The 19,669-nt window shown below is 48.1% G+C and overlaps 1 protein-coding gene across 3 annotated transcripts in view; it reads left to right on the forward strand.

Moving 5' to 3' along the window:
- Positions 1-19,669, forward strand: part of LOC128347210 (procathepsin L-like) — a 47,996-nt gene that overhangs the window by 17,627 nt on the left and 10,700 nt on the right. For all 3 annotated transcript variants that reach the window (XM_053301493.1, XM_053301494.1, XM_053301492.1), the window contains 3 exons: positions 1,425-1,586; positions 7,388-7,615; positions 11,401-11,560. In XM_053301493.1, coding sequence (XP_053157468.1) covers positions 1,425-1,586; positions 7,388-7,615; positions 11,401-11,560 — 550 coding nt within the window. The remainder of the gene's footprint in view (positions 1-1,424; positions 1,587-7,387; positions 7,616-11,400; positions 11,561-19,669) is intronic.

The following is a 19,669-nucleotide window of genomic DNA, read 5'->3' on the forward strand; positions in this document are numbered from 1 at the left end:
AGTGAGGGAGGGAGTTGCTGGGGGGGACAGTGAGGGAGAGAGTTGCTGGGGGAGTGAGGGAGAGAGTTGCTGGGGTGTAGAGCGAGGGAGAGAGTTGCTGGGGGAGAGCGAGGGAGAGAGTTGCTGGGGGGTAGAGCGAGGGAGAGAGTTGCTGGGGGGAGAGTGAGGGAGAGAGTTGCTGGGGGCGGCAGGGAGCTTGGAGACTGTCAGGCGTGTGGGCAACAGTCCCTGGTGGCAGCAGGAGGAAGCAAGGACTATGAGTCAGAGATAGAATGGAGGACAGAGAGAGTGATAGAGGGGGGTTGTGGGGAGAGCATTCGAGAGAGTTGTGGGAGGGAGAGCGAGCGAGAGATTTGGGGAGAGAGAGAGTTGGGGAGAGAGCGAGCGAAAGAGTTGTGGGGGAGAGCGAGCGAGAGAGTTGTGGGGGAGAGAGCAAGCAAGAGAGTTGTGGGGGAGAAAGCAAGAGAGAGAGTAGTGGGGGGAGAGAGTGAGTGTGAGAGCTGTAGTGGGGAGAGCAAGGTAGAGAGTTGGGGAGGAGAGAGAGAATTGTGGAGGGGAGAGTGAGCGAGAGAGTTGCGGGGAGAGGGTGTGAGAAAGTTGCGGGGGGAGAGGGAACAAGAGAGTTGCGGGGGGAGAGGGAACGAGTGAGTTGCAGGGGGAGAGCGAGCAAGTTGCGGTGGAGAGCGAGCGAGCAAGTTGTGGAGGGAGAGCGAGTGAGCGAGTTGCGGGCGGAGAGCGAGCGAGAGAGATGCGCGGGGAGAGCGAGCGAGAGAGTTGCAGGGGGGCTGAGAGCCAGCGAGAGAGTTGCAGGGGGGAGAGTGAGTGAGTTGTGGGGGTGGGCTGAGAGCATGCGAGAGAGTTGGGGGGGGTCAAGAGCGAACGAGAGAGTTGTGGGGTGAGGCAGAGCAAGCAAGAGAGTTTGGGCAGAGCATTGTAGGGGGTGGTGAGAGTTGTGGGGGCGGTGAGAGCAAGTGAGAGAGTTATGGGGGGATGCCACAGGCTCAGTGCACAGATGCTGTGTGCAGGGTCAGCTAGTTTTTTTGGGTTTTTTAACATTTATATCCCGCTCCTCCTCCAAGGAGCCCAGAGCAGTGTACTACATACTTAGGTTTCTCCTCACAACAACCCTGTGAAGTAGGTTAGGCTGAGAGAGAAGTGACTGGCCCAGAGTTATCCAGCTAATATCAAGGCTGAATGGAGATTTGAACTCGGGTCTCCCCAGTTCTAATCCAGTACTCTAACCACTACACCACGCTGGAGAAGAAGAAGCTGACTGTTAGAATTGTTGGACAGTGGAACGGACTGCCTCATGCAATGCTGGGCTTCCCTTCCTTGGAGTTTTTCCAACAGAGGCTCTGTTGGAATTCAGCAGCTCTGAGAACAGGAAAGGTAACCGTTGGTGTTCACTCTGCCTTCCTTCCCAGACTGATGAGGAGTTTAATGAGAGGATGAGCTGCTTCAGTCCTCCTGACCTGGCTGAAGAAACTGGTGGGAACGAGACCATCTTCCAAGAATCGGACACACTGGAGATTCCCAAGTGGATCAACTGGCGCGCCAAAGGCTACGTTACCCCAGTAAAAGATCAGGTGAGTTGAGAAGCAGCATGAGGAAAGTGAAACGTTAGTGGCCAAGCTAGGAATTCATATTTGTTTACCATGGCAGGAATCTCTGCTGTTTTAAAGAACTGACTTTCCCTGAGCACAGCCAGCATCAAGATGGTTTTAGAATAGTGCATTGCTAGGTACTTAAAAGATCCAGGCCCAGGGACCCACAGGGCCTGGCTGAGACTCACCGCCTCCCCATCTTTTGATAATTCAACCTTACTTGTTCTCTAAAGCAGTGTTTCTCAACCTTTTTGGAGTCAAGGACCAGTAAATTCTTTGTGCGGACTTTCAAGGACCGTTACATTCTTCCTGCACAGTTTCCCAGACCAGCAGTTAGTAAAGGAGTTTCAAGTTTATCTATTAGTACTATACTACAGGCGTGCACAACTCAAATGACCTGGTGGGCCAAAGTGACCCTGTTGGCTGATGGGGGCCGAGGTGAATTTTTACTGCAATGATTATTAAAGTAACACTGAATAGCAATCAATTAATTAAATTAAAGTGAAATTAATTAAAATGAATCAATCAAAATTTAACTTTTGAAGTTCTGGCAGGCTAAAATTAATTTAAATTAAAATAAAATAAACTGAACTAAAAATTCTAATAAAATAAAATACAATCTGTACACAATACATCATAATAAAATGCATTGTTCTTCCTTTCCACCTCTGCCAAATCATCACATTTAACAGGAGCACTTCTAAGAAAAAATATCAGAGAAGTTTTTCTCTTCATTATTGATAAGAAGATTATACTTTGATCTTTCACCACACAGGCTTTTATAAGAAGGAAAGAATGAAGTGAGATGGGGAAAGAAAGAGGGAAAGAATAGGGCAGGCTGGGCTTGAAAAAGAGAGACAGAGGGATAGAAAAAGGGAAAGGGGATGGGGCAGGCTTGAAGGGAGAGAAAGAAAGAGAAAAAGCAAGAAAAGAAAGGTGGAAAAAGAATAGGTAGGTTTGGCTGGAGGGAGGGAGAGAAAGTTTAAAACCAAACTGATGGAAAGAACCACCCCACTGAGCAGCACCTCGCTCTGCTTGCCGCTTGCCTTCTTGTCCCAAAAACCTCATGTATTTTTTAAAATTCCAATGCATGGCTGGGGATGGCTGCTGGGAGTGGGGTGAGCCAGTAGTCCTTTTACCTCCCCACACTGCAAACCTCTGTGTTTTTAATATATATATATATATATATATATATATATATATATATATATATATATATCAATTCCAGCCGTCACACAGCCGAGGGGATGGCTGTGTGTGTGTGGGGGCGGAGGTGAGCCAGTAGTCCTCCTTCGAAGCCCACCCCCTCGGCCCGGTGGCAGATACTGATACCAGAGTGATGCCAAAGCCTGCTGTCTGGCCCGGCATCACTTCCCAACTGCGAGGCGCACTTGTGCAGTTTTAACTGCGCTGGCGCGCCTTGCAGTTGGAAAGCGACGCCGGGCCAGATGGCAGGCCTCGGCGTGGCTCTGGTATTAGTATGTGCCACCGCCAGGCCGGGGGGTGGGTTAGGAGGAGGATTACTGGCTCACACACACACACCCCACACAGCCATCCCCTCGGCTGCATGGCGGATGGAATTGAAATATATTTTTTAAAAACACAGAGGTTTGCAGAGCGTGTGGGGGGAGGTGTAATTGCCCAAGGCATGGAGCGGCACTCAACTTATCATGGACCGGCACAGGTCCGCGGACCGGCGGTTGAGAAACTGTGCTCTAAAGGAATCCAACATGTTCTCAAAAGTCTGGTGTGTTTTGGCCATGGATGCTGCTAGTTCCTGTTGGGGTTGAGTCTCTGGCCCACAGCACTCCCTTGATTTTCATAGTTCCCTCATTTTTTCAATCCATCACATGGAATGTGGGATTTAGTGGTTTAGTGTACATTAGTATCTCCCCCATGGGACCTTTTTGTGTGTGTGGCAGTGGTTTTGCCATTTTTAAAAAACAGAGACTGGGAGTGGGGAGGCGTTAACAGCACCTTACACAGTTTCTCCTGGGCCATCACCACTCCCTCCTCCATTGAGGCCTGCTATCTGGGTTGAAGCTGGGGATAAAGGCTGCCCACCACCCCTTCCACCATGCACAACAGGTGGGCTGGCTGCCACTGGACACAAGGGCTGCCTGAAACTCCCTCTGCCTCCTCCTGCACTGTGCGGCTGGTAGCTGGGTTGCTGCTAGGCATGAGGGCAAGGGTCCCACACACTGGAAGAGCCAAGCACCAGTGCAATGACCTTCCCCTCCTCTTTGCATGGAACTTGAAAGGAAAGGGATAGATCCTGAAGGAAGGAGGATTTAGCCGATGGCACTCAGGTCCATCCCTCCCCATCTCCAAATGGAGGGGGAGAGGCTGATTGACAGAAGGGGCTGTTGGAGGGGAGCATTTCATGCAGCAGAGGATGCATGTGTGGAATGTAGGAAGCTGCCATATACTGAGCTAGATAGGCCATTGGTCTATCTAGCTCAGTATTGTCTTCACAGACTGGCAGCGGCTTCTCCAAGGTTGCAGGCAGGAATCTCTCTCAGCCCTATCTTGGAGATGCTGCCAGGGAGGGAACTTGGAACATTCTGCATTTCCCAGAGTGGCTCCATCATCCCCTGAGAGGAATATCTTACAGTGCTCCCACATCAAGTCTCCCATTAATATGCAACCAGGGTGGACCCTGCTTAGCTAAGGCAACAAGTCATGCTTGCTACCACAAGACCAGCTCTCCTCTCTGTGAGGAGAGAGCAACTCATTAAGAGTACCTGGGAGTTATTTGCATGCGGCTTCATGCTGTGGGGTAAATGTTGAGCGAAGCCACTTCGAATCACACTCGCAGCATTGAAGGAAGCAGCCCCTCTCGGGTTTCATTTTGATGCAAGTTCACATGGCATGCCTCCTTGTTTTCCTTCTAGCCAATTGGGCAGGGGTGGGGGGGAAGAGATAGATTTCTAAAGAACTACATCTGCATTTCTAAAGAGAGCATCCCTCTTTTCATGCTAATGATTCTACATCAGTGCCACGCCCTACTTGCTTCTGCATTTTAAAACCAACATTTTAAAAACCCGGAAATACACCGGGATTAGCTAGAATTCACAAGACAAAGCCCAATTTGTGTGTGGAGTGGGTCCAAGGATCTCTAAGGGATTTCGGGGTAAGTTTGGCTGATGTGTGGATGCATACACTCTCTTCCGAAGGCAATTCGGGGTAACAGCCCTGTCTAAAAAGTCTCCTGGAGACTGAGGCTTAAGGTCCAAAATGGTTTATTAGGGCAATTATGTGCTAGTACAGAAAGCCTGTGTCCCTGCCTCTAGCTACATCATTGTGATTGGGTAGGGGGAGAAGGAAGAAGCAGGAAGGAAGCAGCCGAAGAATATCAGTCAACCTGTCAGGTGGACTCAGAGCAGAGACAGAGTGCGGAATCAAGTGGGATTCTCTGACTTACTACCTCTACCCCTAAAGCTCCTAGTGGTCACTATGACCAACTTCAAGTATATGTTGATGGGATCTGAGCTGTCCATGACTGACCAGGAGAGGAATCTTGGGGTCGTGGTGGACAGCTCATTGAAAGTGTTGACTCAATGAGCGGCAGCTGTGAAAAAAGGCCAGTTCCATGCTAGGGAACATTAGGAAAGGGATTGAAAATAAAACTGCTAATATTATAATGCCCTTATACAAAATGATGGTGCAGCCACACCTGCAGAACTGTGTACAATTCTGGTCAACCACATCTAAAAAAGGACATTGTAGAACTGGAAAAGGTGCAGAAGAGGGCAACCAAGATGATCAGGGGCCTAGACCACCTTTCTTATGAGGCAAGGCTACAACACCTGGGGCTTTTTAGTTTAGAAAAAAATGGCTGTGGGGAGACATGATAGAGGTCTATAAAATAATGCATGGTGAGGAGAGAGAGAAATTCTTCTCTCACACACATAACACTAGAACCAGGGGTCATCCCACGAAATTGATTGCCAGGAAATTTAAGACCAACAAACGGAAGTACTTTTTCACACAACGCATAATCCACTTGTGGAATTCTCTGCCACAAGATGTGGTGACAGCCAACTACCTTGATGGCTTTAAGAGGGGTTTGGATAATTTCATGGAGGAGAGGTCTATCAATGGCTACTAGTCAGAGGGCTACAGGCCACCTCCAGCCTCAAAGACAGGATGCCTCTGAGTACCAGTTGCAGGGGAGAAACACTAGGAGAGAGGGCCTGTGGCTTCCAGCGACATCTGATGGGCCACTGTGTGAAACAGGATGCTGGACTAGATGGGCCTTGGGTCTGATCCAGCAGGGCTGTTCTTACGTTAAATAGTTGCAGGCCTTATGTTTCAGCAGTCACATCTCCAACAGTGACCTGGTCCCTCGCCACCATCTTTTGTTTCACCCAAACAAGGTTGGTGGGGTGTGCTGGGGGTCAGATAGGCTGCCAATTGGTTTGGGGCACCCAGTGAAACACTGAGGGCCCATGCCCTTGTGCCCAGCACTAGGAACACTGAGGGCTTTAGAAACCATTCATTGTGCTGCAGTGTTCTCCATCATTGGTGTTGTCCATCATTGGTGTTAGTAAATCTCCTTGGACACAGGCTAGAATAAGCCAGGCTCCTATGGTGCCCGGCCCTGGAGTTCTGGAGTAAACAGGGAGCACCTTTGGAGCAAGCCTTAACTCAGAAGAAAATAGCTACTACATTGTGGAGCATGCCCAAAGCTTGTTTAGCTGGAAGCAGCCACCAGATGGAGACTGAGGCCCTGGAATGTCCTGGTTCTATTTTTCTATCCTGCTAAGACCGATTCAGACTTCTCTGATTCATATTCCATTGGATGATCCACAGTGATATTGCTTCTGACAGATGCGTTTATGCTCATGCATTTTAGAGATCCAAACATGCTCTCTTCCTTTTTTCATTTTTCACCTCGGGCAACATGGAAACCATCTTTAATGTCTCCCTTTTCATAAGAAAAAGTGCTGCTGGATCAGGCCAAAGGCCCATCTGGTCCAGCATCCCATTTCACGCAGTGGCCAGCTAGGTGCCTCTGGAAAGCCCACAAGTGCCCGTTCCTGTTGATGCTCCCTAGCACTTGGAGTTCAAGGGCGTGTCCCCTCGGATCCTGATGGAAATATATAGTTATCCAGGCTAATAGACATTGATAACACTATCCTCCGTGAATTTGTCCAGTCCCCTTCTCCACCTATATGAAAGTCACTGCTGATGTCTGCCTCTTTTTTCATTTTCTATAGAACTGAATCCACCCTTCCTTGTTATCTTATGCAGATTTTGATGTTTTATGTCTGACATCAGCATGTGGCATCCAACAGTAACAGTCAACAGCTGATGGCTGACATGCAGCAGAAATCCACACTTGATAACAGCCTGACAGCTGACATGCAACAGTTTGTAGCAATTTTTTCACACAACTCAGTTCCTTCATTCGGCCAACCCTTTATGCAGGTGGGGAAACACAGCAGCTCAGTTCTGGATTTGGACGGTGAATGTAACATTTTGAAATGAACATCTGAGTAGCAAAATGCCAAACTTTGACAGATTCTCTCCCTCCTCCTTTCAAATCTTAGATCAACTCAGCTTTTTAGCACTTTCTGGGTCTGCTTTCTGCTCACTAAATCTACTTCTCCAATGCTTTGGCCCTTATTTGGAAGTTCTGTTCCTGTGGTGGTCCATCCTCCAGGAACTCTTTCATGTGCTCAGCTGCTTAGAGAGAGTAACTTGCCAACATGAGCTCATGACAAAGGGAAGGAGGGAGCTGCTCAGTGGATCATGTACCTTCTGCTTTTCCCCCAAAGGACCGCCCCTACCAGTGTGGGTCGTGTTGGGCATTCAGTGCTACTGGAGCCCTGGAAGCACTGCATTTTAAGAAGACAGGCAAGCTGGTCTCACTGAGTGAGCAGAACCTTGTGGACTGTGTTAAGAGTTCAAACGGATGCCATAGAGGGTCCTACTCAGAAGCCTTTAAGTACGTGCGGGATAACAAGGGCATCAACTCAGAGAAGACCTACCCATATAAGGCGAAGGTAAGTCATGGACAGGTTGGGGTACCAGCTACTACTCAAATGAACTGTTAAGTATCACGCACAAATATATCTATTTAAAAAACTACCTAGGATTATAATATTATAGCAACACTACTGTATGCTATTGAGCAACCAAATTTTGCATCTAAATGAATATCTGGATCCAAATATCCCTCCGTGTTATATTTGCTTTTATCCATCATAAAAAGAAGAAATACACATGTATTTATTTATTTATTTGTTTGTTTGTTCAATTTTTAGACCGCTTTTACAAAATAGCTCAGGACGGTTCACAAACATCATAAAACAGTTAAAATCAATCAATGACCAGGCATAAATTTTTTAAATACAATAAAACAGCTAAAAAGTAAAACAATTCAAAACCTTATAAAAACTCAATACATTAAAGACCCTTTAAAACAATTTAAGAACATTGGAAAGTCAGGCCGAACAGGTAGGTCTTTAGGGCTCTCCTAAATTCCAATAAAGAATTTAAATTACGGATGTCTGCAGAGAGCACATTCCACAATCTAGGAGCGGCTACAGAGAAAGCCCACCTCTGGGTCGCCACCAGATGAGTCGGTGGCAACTGGAGCTGGACCTCCTCAGATGATCTTAGCGTGCGGTGGGGATCAGACCGAAGAAGGTGCTCTCTAAGGTAACCTGGACCTAAGCCGTTCAGGGCTTTAAAGGTAATAACCAGCACTTTGTATTTTACCCGGAAACATATTGACAGCCAGTGCAGCTGTTTCAAAACAGGCATAATATGGTCTCTCCGAGTTGCCCTAGAGACCACCCTGGCTGCCGCATTTTGAACTAATGATACAAGAGGAGCTGCTGGACACCTCCACAATAGACTCGGCAGTAACTGTAGAATCTAGTTCAGTTCAAATATGAGATATTTTATCTGCAAAAATTTCTTTTAAAACATCACAATGGGTAACTGATGGATCCAAATTCTCATTCAATGGAAGAAGGGCATGTACCAGCCCTTTCACAACCCTAGACAACTCTGCTGGATGTGGGTTTGCAGAAGCAGTGCGACCAGAAAAGAGCTGCTTCTTTGCTGCGTGCATTGCCAGAGCATAGATCTTCAAATGCGCCCTGTGCTGTAATATGTCAGATTCAAGTAGAGTCTTTCTCCACTTGCTCTCTAGCCTTCTACCTTGCTGCTTCAGCCCTCGTAGTTCTTCCATATACCAGTATATTCCATATACAAGTGGTTAATTTAGAAATAGGTCGGAGAGGGCGCTTAGGGGCAATCATATCTACTGCCCTAGTAAGTTCATTATTCCAAGTCTGAATGAGGACATTGACAGAATCCATGGCAGAACCAACCATAAAAGATATTCTGTGCAATTCCCTGGGCACTATGCGACGATGGCCATTCTCACGACGCGATGCTGTGCTTTACCCAGCACTGGAGTGGGGGGCTTCTTTAAGGGAAACAGAGCCCTGTTGAGCCTCTGCACCATATTGGAAGGTATGCAAAAGAGTGCTGGGAAGTGTAGCGTTCTCTTAAAGGGCCCTCCCAGCACCGATAAAAGTGCAGAATGGTCCAGAAGTCAGCACAGTGGTTCTCACATCAAAGATTTTTGGCCAAAGTGGCCTCTGCTTGAAAAATAGGACTGGCTTAAGGCTTTGAAGGTGATCTTTAAGCACTTGAAGCACATCAGCACTTTGTATTCTGGCCAGAAAAATATTGGCAGCCAATGCAATGCTTTTAAACAGGCATGATGTGGTCTCTCTAGGATACCAGAGACCAATCTGGCTCCTGTATTTTGAACTAAGTTTCAAATTTATGGAAAATAATAATAATTTTTTTGAAATTCATAATGAATTGCAATTTTTGGACTATATACAAAGGCAGCCCTACATAGTGAAGGAGAATTGAGTCATGCTCACTCTACAAATGCCTTGATAAAGATCATCGAACATAGATCAGTTTGGCAGAGGCTGTCAACCCCATAGCCTGCCTGAAAACCAGTTTGAAATGATCTAGATAATCCAAAACTAAAACTACCTGGAATAGATCAGCTTGCCCAACCAAAAGAGGTTAGAGACTGGACTGTAATTATCCATCACTAAGAAATCTAGGGTCAGCTTCTTAAGTAAAGGACTCACAATTTCCTCCAAATATAGAGGCATCCTGCCCTCCCTCAGTGAGGCATTTATGATGTCAAATATATCATTTCTAACAGCTCCCCTGTGAGAAGATATAAGCCATGTCGGGCAAGGATCCAGAGAACAAGTAGTAATAAGTAGGCCACAAAGCTCCAAGGCGCTTGTCTACATACTCAGGAGTCACAAATGGAATCTGATCCATTCTAACCATACAAGAGGAATCACTGGACACCACTGCAATTTATTTATTTAAAATATTTATACCCCGCCCCTCCAATTCACGACTGCTTGGGGTGCCTAACAAAGCAATTGACCCTGCAGTTAAAGTGAAGTCTAAGTTGATCCAGATGAGAGATGTTTTTTCTGCAAAAATCTCATTAAAAGCATCACAGCTGAGTGCTGAAACCTTCAAATTCAAGTTGAGAGAGGAGAGAGTCAGCCCTCTCACAAAGCCCTGCAGAACTCTCCTGGACATTAGTTTTGCGTACCAAAAAGAATTGCTTCTTTGCTGCCCAAATGGGCTCCATGTTGTGTCTCATCCTCTTCAAGCAGAGTCGTCCTCCACATGCGCTCCAGTCATCTCCCCTGCTGATTCAGATCCAATCGATCTTCTGTGTACCATGGGGCTAGCTTCAAGGTGGGCCATAGGAACCTAGGAAGCTGCCTTCTACCGAGTCAGACCGTTGGTCCATCTAGCTCAGTATTGTCTACACAGACTGGCTGCAGCTTCTCCAAGGTTGCAGCAGGAGTTTCTCTCAGCCCTATCTGGAGATGCCAAGGAGGGAACTTGGAGCCTTTGGCATGCACGCAGGTTCGGCATGCATGCAGGTTCGGCATGCACGCAGGTTCTGCATGCATGCAGAACCTGGAGCCTTATGCATACATGCATTCAGATGCTCTTCCCAGAGCGGCCTGATCCCCTGAGGGGAAAAGCTCATAGTGCTCACATATAGTCTCCCATTCAAATGCAAACCAGGGCAGACCCTGCTTAGCAGAGGGGACAATTCCTGCTTGCTAGCAAAAGACCAGCTCCCCTCCCCTTAACCTACCTGTGAGGTAAGTGAGGCTGAGAGATCAGTGATCGGACCAGTCTCACCCAGTGAGTTTCATGGCTGAACTGGGATTTGAACTTGGGTCTTTCTGGTCGTAGTCCAATGCTCCTAGTCCCATCCACCATGCTGTTTGGTGCATCCTTTTGCCTTAGGCTGACTTCCTCTCCTGCTCACTTTGAGAGCACATGCTCTTTTCCGTTGTGCCTCAGCTTGGCCGCCTCCTCCTCCTCGGCAGTGTCTGCTCTGTCTCTAAATATCTGACGGCAGGCCTCACTGAGGTCAGCAACCCCTTCTGGGCACTTCAGGGCTTCCTGTAAGAGCGCCAGCCCAGCCCACCATGTTCCTTTACCACCCCAATGGGGCTTTCTGCTCCTGAGGCTGAGCTGCCAGGCTGCTTCACCTTGCAGCCCCCTGCCTGCCTGGAACCAGTTTCTTCCCTCACTCCCTCAGGAGGTGACCTCCCTTGCCCCTGCTGCTCCCTGCCAGGCTATTCCTGGGGCTCGGGGGTGGGGGCAACTCTTGAGAATGACCCCTCTCACCTGAGTGGACAGAAAACATTACCTCTACTTTGCAGACCCAGAACAAACCTTTCTCATGATTTCTCTACAGCAGGGACGATGTCATTACAACCCCAGGATGCGAGCAGCCACATGCGCTGGCTTCAGAGATTACAACAATGGGAATGAGAGACACCTGGAATACCTTGTGGGCACAGTTGGCCCCATTTCCGTTGCAGTGAACGGGGACTGCTTGAGGCACTACAGGTCAGGTAAGATGCCCTTGGCAAGGGAAGCCTTGTTCCTGCCACCATGAAGGTGACTCCTGGGCAATATTAAAAGCAAGGGCAACCATGAGGGGAAGTGGAGGGCAAATGCTTTGAACAGGGATGAAGACAGAAGTTGGACCTAGAAGCACAGCATTTTAGAGTGGGAAGGGAGCTTGGAGGTCTTCCACTCCAGCCTCCTGCTCAGCGCAGGAACCAGCTACAGCCTCTGTTTGGAAACAGAGAGAGACCACCACTGTGCCAGGCAGGCTGACTTTTTTTTTAATGTAATAAAAAGGGGGTGACATTAAGTAATGAATTTGTTTTGTTTTTGTGATTTGCTTCTTATTTTGGAGTGCTCCCTTCTTGTGCTTTATGACAGGGATTTAGGACCTCAGAATCAGTTACGCATGTATGCAAATGTGCAAAACGAGTAGGTGAGGCCCGTTGTTGACTGGACAAAGCCATCTTGCGTTGATTACACTGCTAGGAAGGTTCAAGGAATGAAATCCAGAAGGCCCACTAATATTGCAGGCGTAGCATTCGTGCTTAACTTAATCCAAAAAATGGGGTTAGGTCTATTAGCTAAAGAGACTATTCCCACAATCTCTGCAAAGTGGGCAATGGGAGCTTAGCCCGCTTTCCAGGGATCGCTCGCAGGCGAGCCCGGTGCCTCTAAGGCGGCTAGCCCACCTAATTCCCCCGACCCTTAAATGAGGTTAATGAAGCGAGTACTCCGTTAACCTCATTGTTTTGCTCGTGTGTTGCCACGGCACATGGTGACACATGAGTAGACCCCTGACCAGGAGGCTGCAAGCAGCATCCCAGGCTCAGGGGTCTCTCCGGGATGCCCCGTGCACTTGTGTGGGGCATCCTGGAAATTCCGGGAGCCACGCAGCACCTGATCCCCACAGCCCCCACCATCTCCTTGACGGAGCCAGCAGCTGTGTGGGCAGCCGATCCGGCCAGCTAAGCCCACTCTCCCTGCAAGCCCAACAGAAGCTATTCTCATGGATCATGAGAAGAGCTTCAAAGTCTCACGGCGAGAGTGGATGGAGCAGCCTGTGTCAGAAGGGTGGCTGTTTAAACTTTAGACCTCCCCACGCATCATCTGAGAGGTGTGACGTTTAAATAGGCACTCTGCCTGCTTCTCAGCTATGCATGAGGAGATTTAAAGAAGTGGCACAAAGGTGAGAGTGGATGGGGCAGCCTGTGCCTCTTACACCACTTCTTTAAATCTCCCCGCGCTTAAGCTGAGAATTGGGGAGTGCGGCTATTGAAACTGTATGCCAACCTAGGGGAGAGGTAGATAATCAAAAGTACTCTGCACAATACAGTACATTGTTATACAGGGAGCAGGCCCATGAATGAGTGAAACCACTATTTGAGGGTCACGTGTATATGTCACTGAATTGACCATTAATGTCCTTGCAAAAAGGAAGTAAAGGAACAGTTTGAAATTTGTAGGATTTCAACTTCAATCATTATTCATTTTATTGAATAATTACCATATACGGTAAATTTGTATCATAGTGAATTTGAATCTGAGGAAGATCTTCTGCTTCTGTTGGACTCGATGTTGTTCTGGAGTTATTGAGCTGATAATTGTGTGTTAAAAATCTGTTGAAAACAACAATTAAAATACGGTGGTTATATTCAGAATTTTTTCAAATTGTTTTTTAAAAATCATATAAACCTTTTAGGTGAGCATATTCCAGTATAAAGAGTAGTGCATTCATCCAATTTAAGTGTCAGGATCATCCATGCAAAATTTTATATCTGTATGTCTTTGGGAAGTATGACTTTATTTCACACTAGTATTTTTAAGCCCGTTAAAATAACGGGCGCTAGAATTTTTTGTTGTTGTTGTTGTTTCCTTTATTGTTTCTACCTCTTTCTTTCGTCGTCCTCTCCTTTTTTATTTTTCTCTTTCTCTCTTGCACTCCTTCCTTTTCTCTCCATCTTCCTCTGTTTCCTTTCCTTCCTTTCTTCTCTCTACCTGTCTCTCTCTCTCCCCTTTTCTTCCTTTCTTCCACCTCTTCTCACTCCCATCGTTCTTTCTTATTTCTCTTTTCCTGTTTTATTTCTTTAACGGGATTGCTCTTTGCGGTTGGCTGCTCTTCTCTTTTTTCTGTCTGTTTTCTGTCCTTCTTCCTTCATTCTTTTTCCTTTCTTTTTCCTTCCTTTCTTACTTCTTTGTTTCATAATTTCCCTCCCTCCCTCCTCTGGCTGTCCTGTGCCCTCCTCCTTATCACTGGGCCAGTGTCTTTTCTGGTGTGGAGTGGGGTGATTTTTCTGATTGTTCTCCTTTGCTCGCTCTTCCTGTCTTTTGACCCTTATTTTTGTATCTGTTTTTCTTTCTCCCTCCCCACCCTTTTTTATTCTACCCTTCCCTCTCCCGTACTCTCTTCTTTCATTTCTTCTCCTCCTTGTCCCTCTGTCTCTTCTTTTCCCCTCTTCCCTCTGTCCCACTTTCTTTTGATCTGCCATCTCCCTTATTTAGTTTTTAAATACTTATGAGGCTAAGTGTAGAGCATATTTTTTGTTTAAATTATTTTATTTTTTTGTTCAACTCAGTTTTTAACTTAATTTACTCATTTTATTCTTTTTTTGGTATCCCCCCCCCCGCCAACCCTCATAGTATTTCTTTATGCACCACATTCTTTGTGAATGGGGATCTACCATGGTTGGTCAGCTCCCAGCGGTACTGAGCTGCATCTCGCTCGATAGCCAGGGCGGACCTACTTCGCTTGCGCGGCCGAAGACAGGACGGGAGGAAGTGGAGCGCCGCTCGGAATGTTTCGGGAAAAGTGTAAATGTGAGCTCCTGAAGAGGAGCTCGCTCGCTTGTGCAGCGCACTCGCAAGGTCGGGAAACCCCCGGCCCCAGCCAGTCAGCTCGCCTCCTCCCTCCTCCGCCCTGTCACAGCGCCTGCCAGGGCTTCCCCACGCCAATACACAGCCCGGGTGGAAGGCGCTGCCTGCAGCTCAATCAGCTCCCGGCCCGCCACTCCCCACAGTCGCAGTTGTTGGCCGCGCCGCTTCTTAGTTAGTGTTCATATGCACAGCACCCGCAAGCAGGCTCTTGCCCTTTGTTGGTCGGCAGGCACAACAGAGTGAGGTGTTGGCGAACTGCCAGGAAAGGGTTAAAGAGTGCCCCCTCCCCCTCTTCAGTGGAAAAGCATTTTCCCTGTCTCCTCCTCCCTTGAACAGCGGAGGAGTGCGCGCACCGCCTCTCGCACTGGCATTCCGGGATTTTTCAGTGGATTCTGGGTTTTCCACAGCGGTTTTTTTCCCCCGCCTGTTCCCCCGACTGAGAAGGCGCTGTGGAGATAGAGTCTCTGTGCGGCTGCTCCAGTGTGCTGTTGATCTTGTGGCGGCCGTTGTATATATCGTTTGTGGTGCGCATGCGCCAATCATGTCAGTTGTTTTCCTGCCCTTGGCCGTCAGGAGGGGGGTGGGGGCTTATAATTGGGCCTATAAGGGGGGGATTGTGAATTCAGCGGTGTATTTTCTCCTGCCACTTTTGCTGTTTCTGGGCTAGTTTTGCCTGGGCTGGACTCGCCCCCTCTGCCGTTTGAATGTGTGTGTGGGTTTTGGGTTTTTTTGGCTTTGTTGGTTTTTGGGCGACTGGCGGGGTGTGTGTGTAGTGCTTAATGTTAACTGTGTGTGTGTGAGAGAGAGAGAGAGAGAGAGAGAGAGAGAGAGTGAACATGAGAGTGGTGAAAATCCCCGCCTCTCCCCGGTCTGCGCTTCTTATTTGTTTTACTGGCAGGGCTGGTCCCGTCGCTTCTGCCTCTGCCTTTGCCGGTTTTTTGATTTTGTTTGTTTGCTTTGATTCCGCAGCTTCAGGCTAGTTCCACTTCTGTTGCTTCTGCCCTTCTCGGCTCCCGCCTCTCTTTTTTTTTTGTTCGTCATGCCGGTCTCTTCTCCCCGCTCTTATCTCCTTGCCGCTTTTGGTTTTTTGCTCCCGCGGGCCCGTCTTTTCAATTTTTTTCCCCCTGGTCTTTTTTGTTGGTTCCCCGCTGCTCTCTCAGGTCCCGCGCTGCTGCCACAGCCCTCCCGGTTCCCCTGCTGCCGCCTCAGCCTTCCCGGTTCCCCCGCTGATGTCTCTGTCCTCCCGGTCCCGCTGTTTTCGTCTAACATAGCCGCCTGGTCCCGGCAGTCGTGTCTCCCTCGGTCTGTTCTGGGCATGCGCTTCACGCATGCCCAGAACAGCCCAGGGAGGCACGGACACACGCTTGGCTGACCACAGATGGACACCAAGGGTTTTATTATAGAGGATGAACAAACACATTCTTCAAAATATATAACAGATGATACGGAATTGTTTGTTTGTTTATTTATTTGATTACTATACCACCCTTCCAAAAATGGCTCAGGGTGGTTTACACAGAGAAATAATAAATAAATAAGCTGGATCCCTGTCCCCAAAGGGCTTACAATCTAAAAAGAAACATAAGATAGACACCAGCAACAGTCACTGGAGATACTGTGCTGGGGTGCATAAGGCCCACTGAATAAGGTGGATAAGAAATGTTTCCACCTGCTCTCAAAGAGGAAAGGAAGGGAACCTGATTCTCACAGGAAATACCTTAAGAATCATATCAGGGGTCATAGAGCAGACCCCTCTACTCTATGGATTTCACTATGGATGCAAAAGCTGGACTTTGAAGAGGCAAGATAGAAAAAGTATTGACGCTTTTGAACTTTGGTGCTGGAGAAGTTTGAGGATACCATGAACAGCCAGGAAAACAAACACATGGATCACAGAACAAATCAATCCAGAATTTTCACTCAAGGCACAAATGACCAGGCTCAAACTATCATACATACACAGCAATGAATGCACCACTGAGAGACCTTAAAGGCCAAGTTGAAGACAGATCATCCTGGAGAGAATCTATCTGTGTGGTTGCTAAGAGTCGATACCGACTTGACAACACTTAATCAATCAATCAATCAAAATAGAGACAGGTAGAACAGCAGGGAGACCCTTAGTCACTATCTCTACTCCCAATGCCCCTAGTGGTCATTAGGATAGTTGGTGCAAAAGATTGATGCACTGGAACTCCAACAAAAGTTGCTGTGTATGTTCAGCCTGGAGAAGAAGACTAAAGGGGATAGGATAGCCCTCTTCAAATATCTGATGGGCTGTCTCATAAAAGAGGGATCCGACTTGTTCTCTCTTGCTGCAGGCGGCAGGACTAGAAGCAGTGGGTTGGAACTACAAAGGAGGAGGTTCAGGCTAGATGTTAGAAAGAATTTCTGAGTCATAACAGCTATTGTACAGTGGAACTATTTGCCTTGTGTAGTTAGGAGCATAGGAAACTGCTTTATACTGAGTCAGACCATTGGTCCATCTGGCTCAGTATTGACTAGAGCAGGGATTCTCTACATTGGGTCCCCAGATGTTATTGGACTTCAACTCCCATAATACCCAATCAAAGGCCACTGGGGCTGAGGATTATGGGAGTTGAAGTCCAATAATATCTGGGGACCCAACATTGAAAATCCCTGGTCTAGAGTGACTGGCAGTAGCTTTCCCAAGGTTTGAGGCAGGAGTCTTTCTAAGTCCTTCTAGAAGATGCCAGGGACTGAAAAGTAGATGCTCTTCCACTGAGCTATGGCCCCACCCCAAAAGGTGGCGTATACAGGTCTCCCATCCAGACACTGACCATTCCAAGACCTGCTGAGCTCCAGCAAGGTGGCTCTATTGTGTCCCTTTAAATGATGTTCTGGTCTAAGGGTTGTAGGCTCTCCTTCGCTGGAGATTTTTAGAGGCTGGACAGCCTCTGCCATGGATGCTGCAGCAGATCCCTGAGCAAGACACTGGACTAGAAGCTCCAAAGTGCCTTCCTACTCACATTTTATGATGCTATGAGATCAAGGATGCCTCTCTTGAGTGAATGACAATGGTTAGAAGCCCAGCAGAGAGGGAAAGGGAGAGTCCATCTACCTCCCACCTAGTGCTGCCTGGAGTGAGAGACCAGGTGGGTGCTGGGGTTCCTTCTGCTGATGCCTGCCTTCTTTTGCTTCCCCTGTGGGGCTGCAGCCTCAGGTTAACATCTGTGGGAAGTGTGGGCAGGATTGGAACCAGCCCCTGAGTGACTCGGCTGTTCCTCGGGTCACCTGCTCAGTTTTGGGCTTTATAGGAAGGCTCCTTGTGGCGGCATGCCCCCACTGGTGGGGTGACACCAAAGGGGGTTGCCCCTTTGGGGGGCACTTTGGGGGAGAATGAGGGCGAGGGCTAGAGGGCTTCTGTTTAATTAGTCTTAAGCTGTTTTAGACTTGGGTTGAAGTTGCTGTAATGTGTTTGGGTTCGTCTGGAGATGGTGGGACAGGGGGTGCCTTCATCGACTATGGGGCAGCTATCCCAGTGGTGGTGGGGAATAGAAGAAGTAATGTTGGCAGTTCAGCAAGCCGTTCCAGGGGAAGGGTAGTCAGAAATTTAATAGGTGTCTCCCCTTCCGGCTGTCCTGCCAGCTCTTTGACCTCAGAGAGCACTGCCAACAACCCACATAGCCTTTCTCTGCTCCTCTGTAATGCCAGTTTGGTCCAAAATAAATCTGAACTCATCCATGATTTGATCATGGATGAAGGGGCTGACCTGGAATGTATTACCAAGACTTGGTTGGGGGAGGCTAGTGGTCCAGTTTGGTCCCAGCTTCTCCCTCCAGGATATTCTGTAGAGGAGCAGGTGAGGGGACGTGGGCGGGGAGGTGGAGTGGCTGTGGTCTATAAGGATAACATATCCCTTTCCAGGGTCCCTGTTAGGGTGTTGGGCCATATTGAATGTGTGTACTTGAGTCTGGGGACCAGGGATAGATTGGGACTTCTGTTGGTGTACCAATCACCCCGCTGCCGAGTGGAATCCCTTACTGAGCTCACGGATTTAATCGCGGAACTCGTGTTGGAGTCTCCCAGACTTTTGGTGCTGGGGGACTTCAAAGTTCATTTCGGGACCCATCTGTCTGGGGTAGCTCAGGAGTTCATTGCGGCCATGACAACTATGGGCCTATCCCAAGTGGTCTCTGGACCGACACATATTGCAGGTCACACGCTTGATTTGGTATTTTACTCTGATCAGGGTGGTGTTCCGTGGGTGGGGACTCCTATGATTTCCCCATTGTCATGGATGGACCACCATCTGGTTAAGGTTGGATTTACAACCACTTCCCACCACTGCAGGGGCGAGGTGCCCATTAGAATGGTCCTCCTGAAGAAGTTATTGGATCCAGTAAGATTCCAAGAAGCCTTGGAGGGTTTCAGTGTTGGCTCTGCTAGAGATCCTGTTGATACCCTGGTTGAGAATTGGAACAACTTGCTCACTAGGGCAGTAGACATGATTGCTCCCAAGCGTCCCCTCCGACCCACTTCAAATTTGGCCCTTTGCTGTACAGAAGATATACAGGGGCTGAAGCGGCAAGATAGGCAGCTGGAGTGCAGGTGGAGGAAGACTCAACTCAAATCTGTGACATAGAGCACATCTAAAGATCTATGCTCAGGCAATACATGTGGCAAAGAGGCAGTTCTTTTTTGCCCATATTGCCTCTGCGAGTTCACGTCCAGTTGAGTTGTTCAGGGTTGTGAGGGGACTAGTATCTGCCCCCCCTCCCTTGAACCAGAATTTGGAGTCATCAGTTACCTGCTGTGATGTGTTGAAAGAGTTTTTTGCAGATAAAATCTCTTGGATTCGGGCCAACCTAGATGGAGACTCCACAATTAATTTGAAATCTGAGATGGAGGTGCCCAACAACTCCTCTTATGTGATTTGACTGGATCAGTTTCAGTCTGTGACTCCTGCTGCTTCGAGCGGTGAGGCCTATCACTTGTTCTCTTGACCCTTGTCCAACATGGCTTGTTCGATCTAGTAGGGAGGTTGCTGTAGACGGCCTGGTGGAAATCATAAATGCTTCTCTGAGGGAGGGCAGGATGCCTCCTTGTCTTAAGGAGGCAATCATTAGACCTCTTCTACAGAAGCCTGCATTAGATCCCTCAGAGTGGAGCAATTATACACCTGTTTCCAACCTCCCATGGCTGGGCAAGGTAATTGAGAGGGTGATGGCCTCTCAGGTCCAGGAGGTCTTGGAGGAAACGGATTATCTAGACTCATT

This window comes from Hemicordylus capensis, chromosome 2, assembly GCF_027244095.1.
Source record: "Hemicordylus capensis ecotype Gifberg chromosome 2, rHemCap1.1.pri, whole genome shotgun sequence".
Classification (NCBI taxonomy): domain Eukaryota; kingdom Metazoa; phylum Chordata; class Lepidosauria; order Squamata; family Cordylidae; genus Hemicordylus; species Hemicordylus capensis.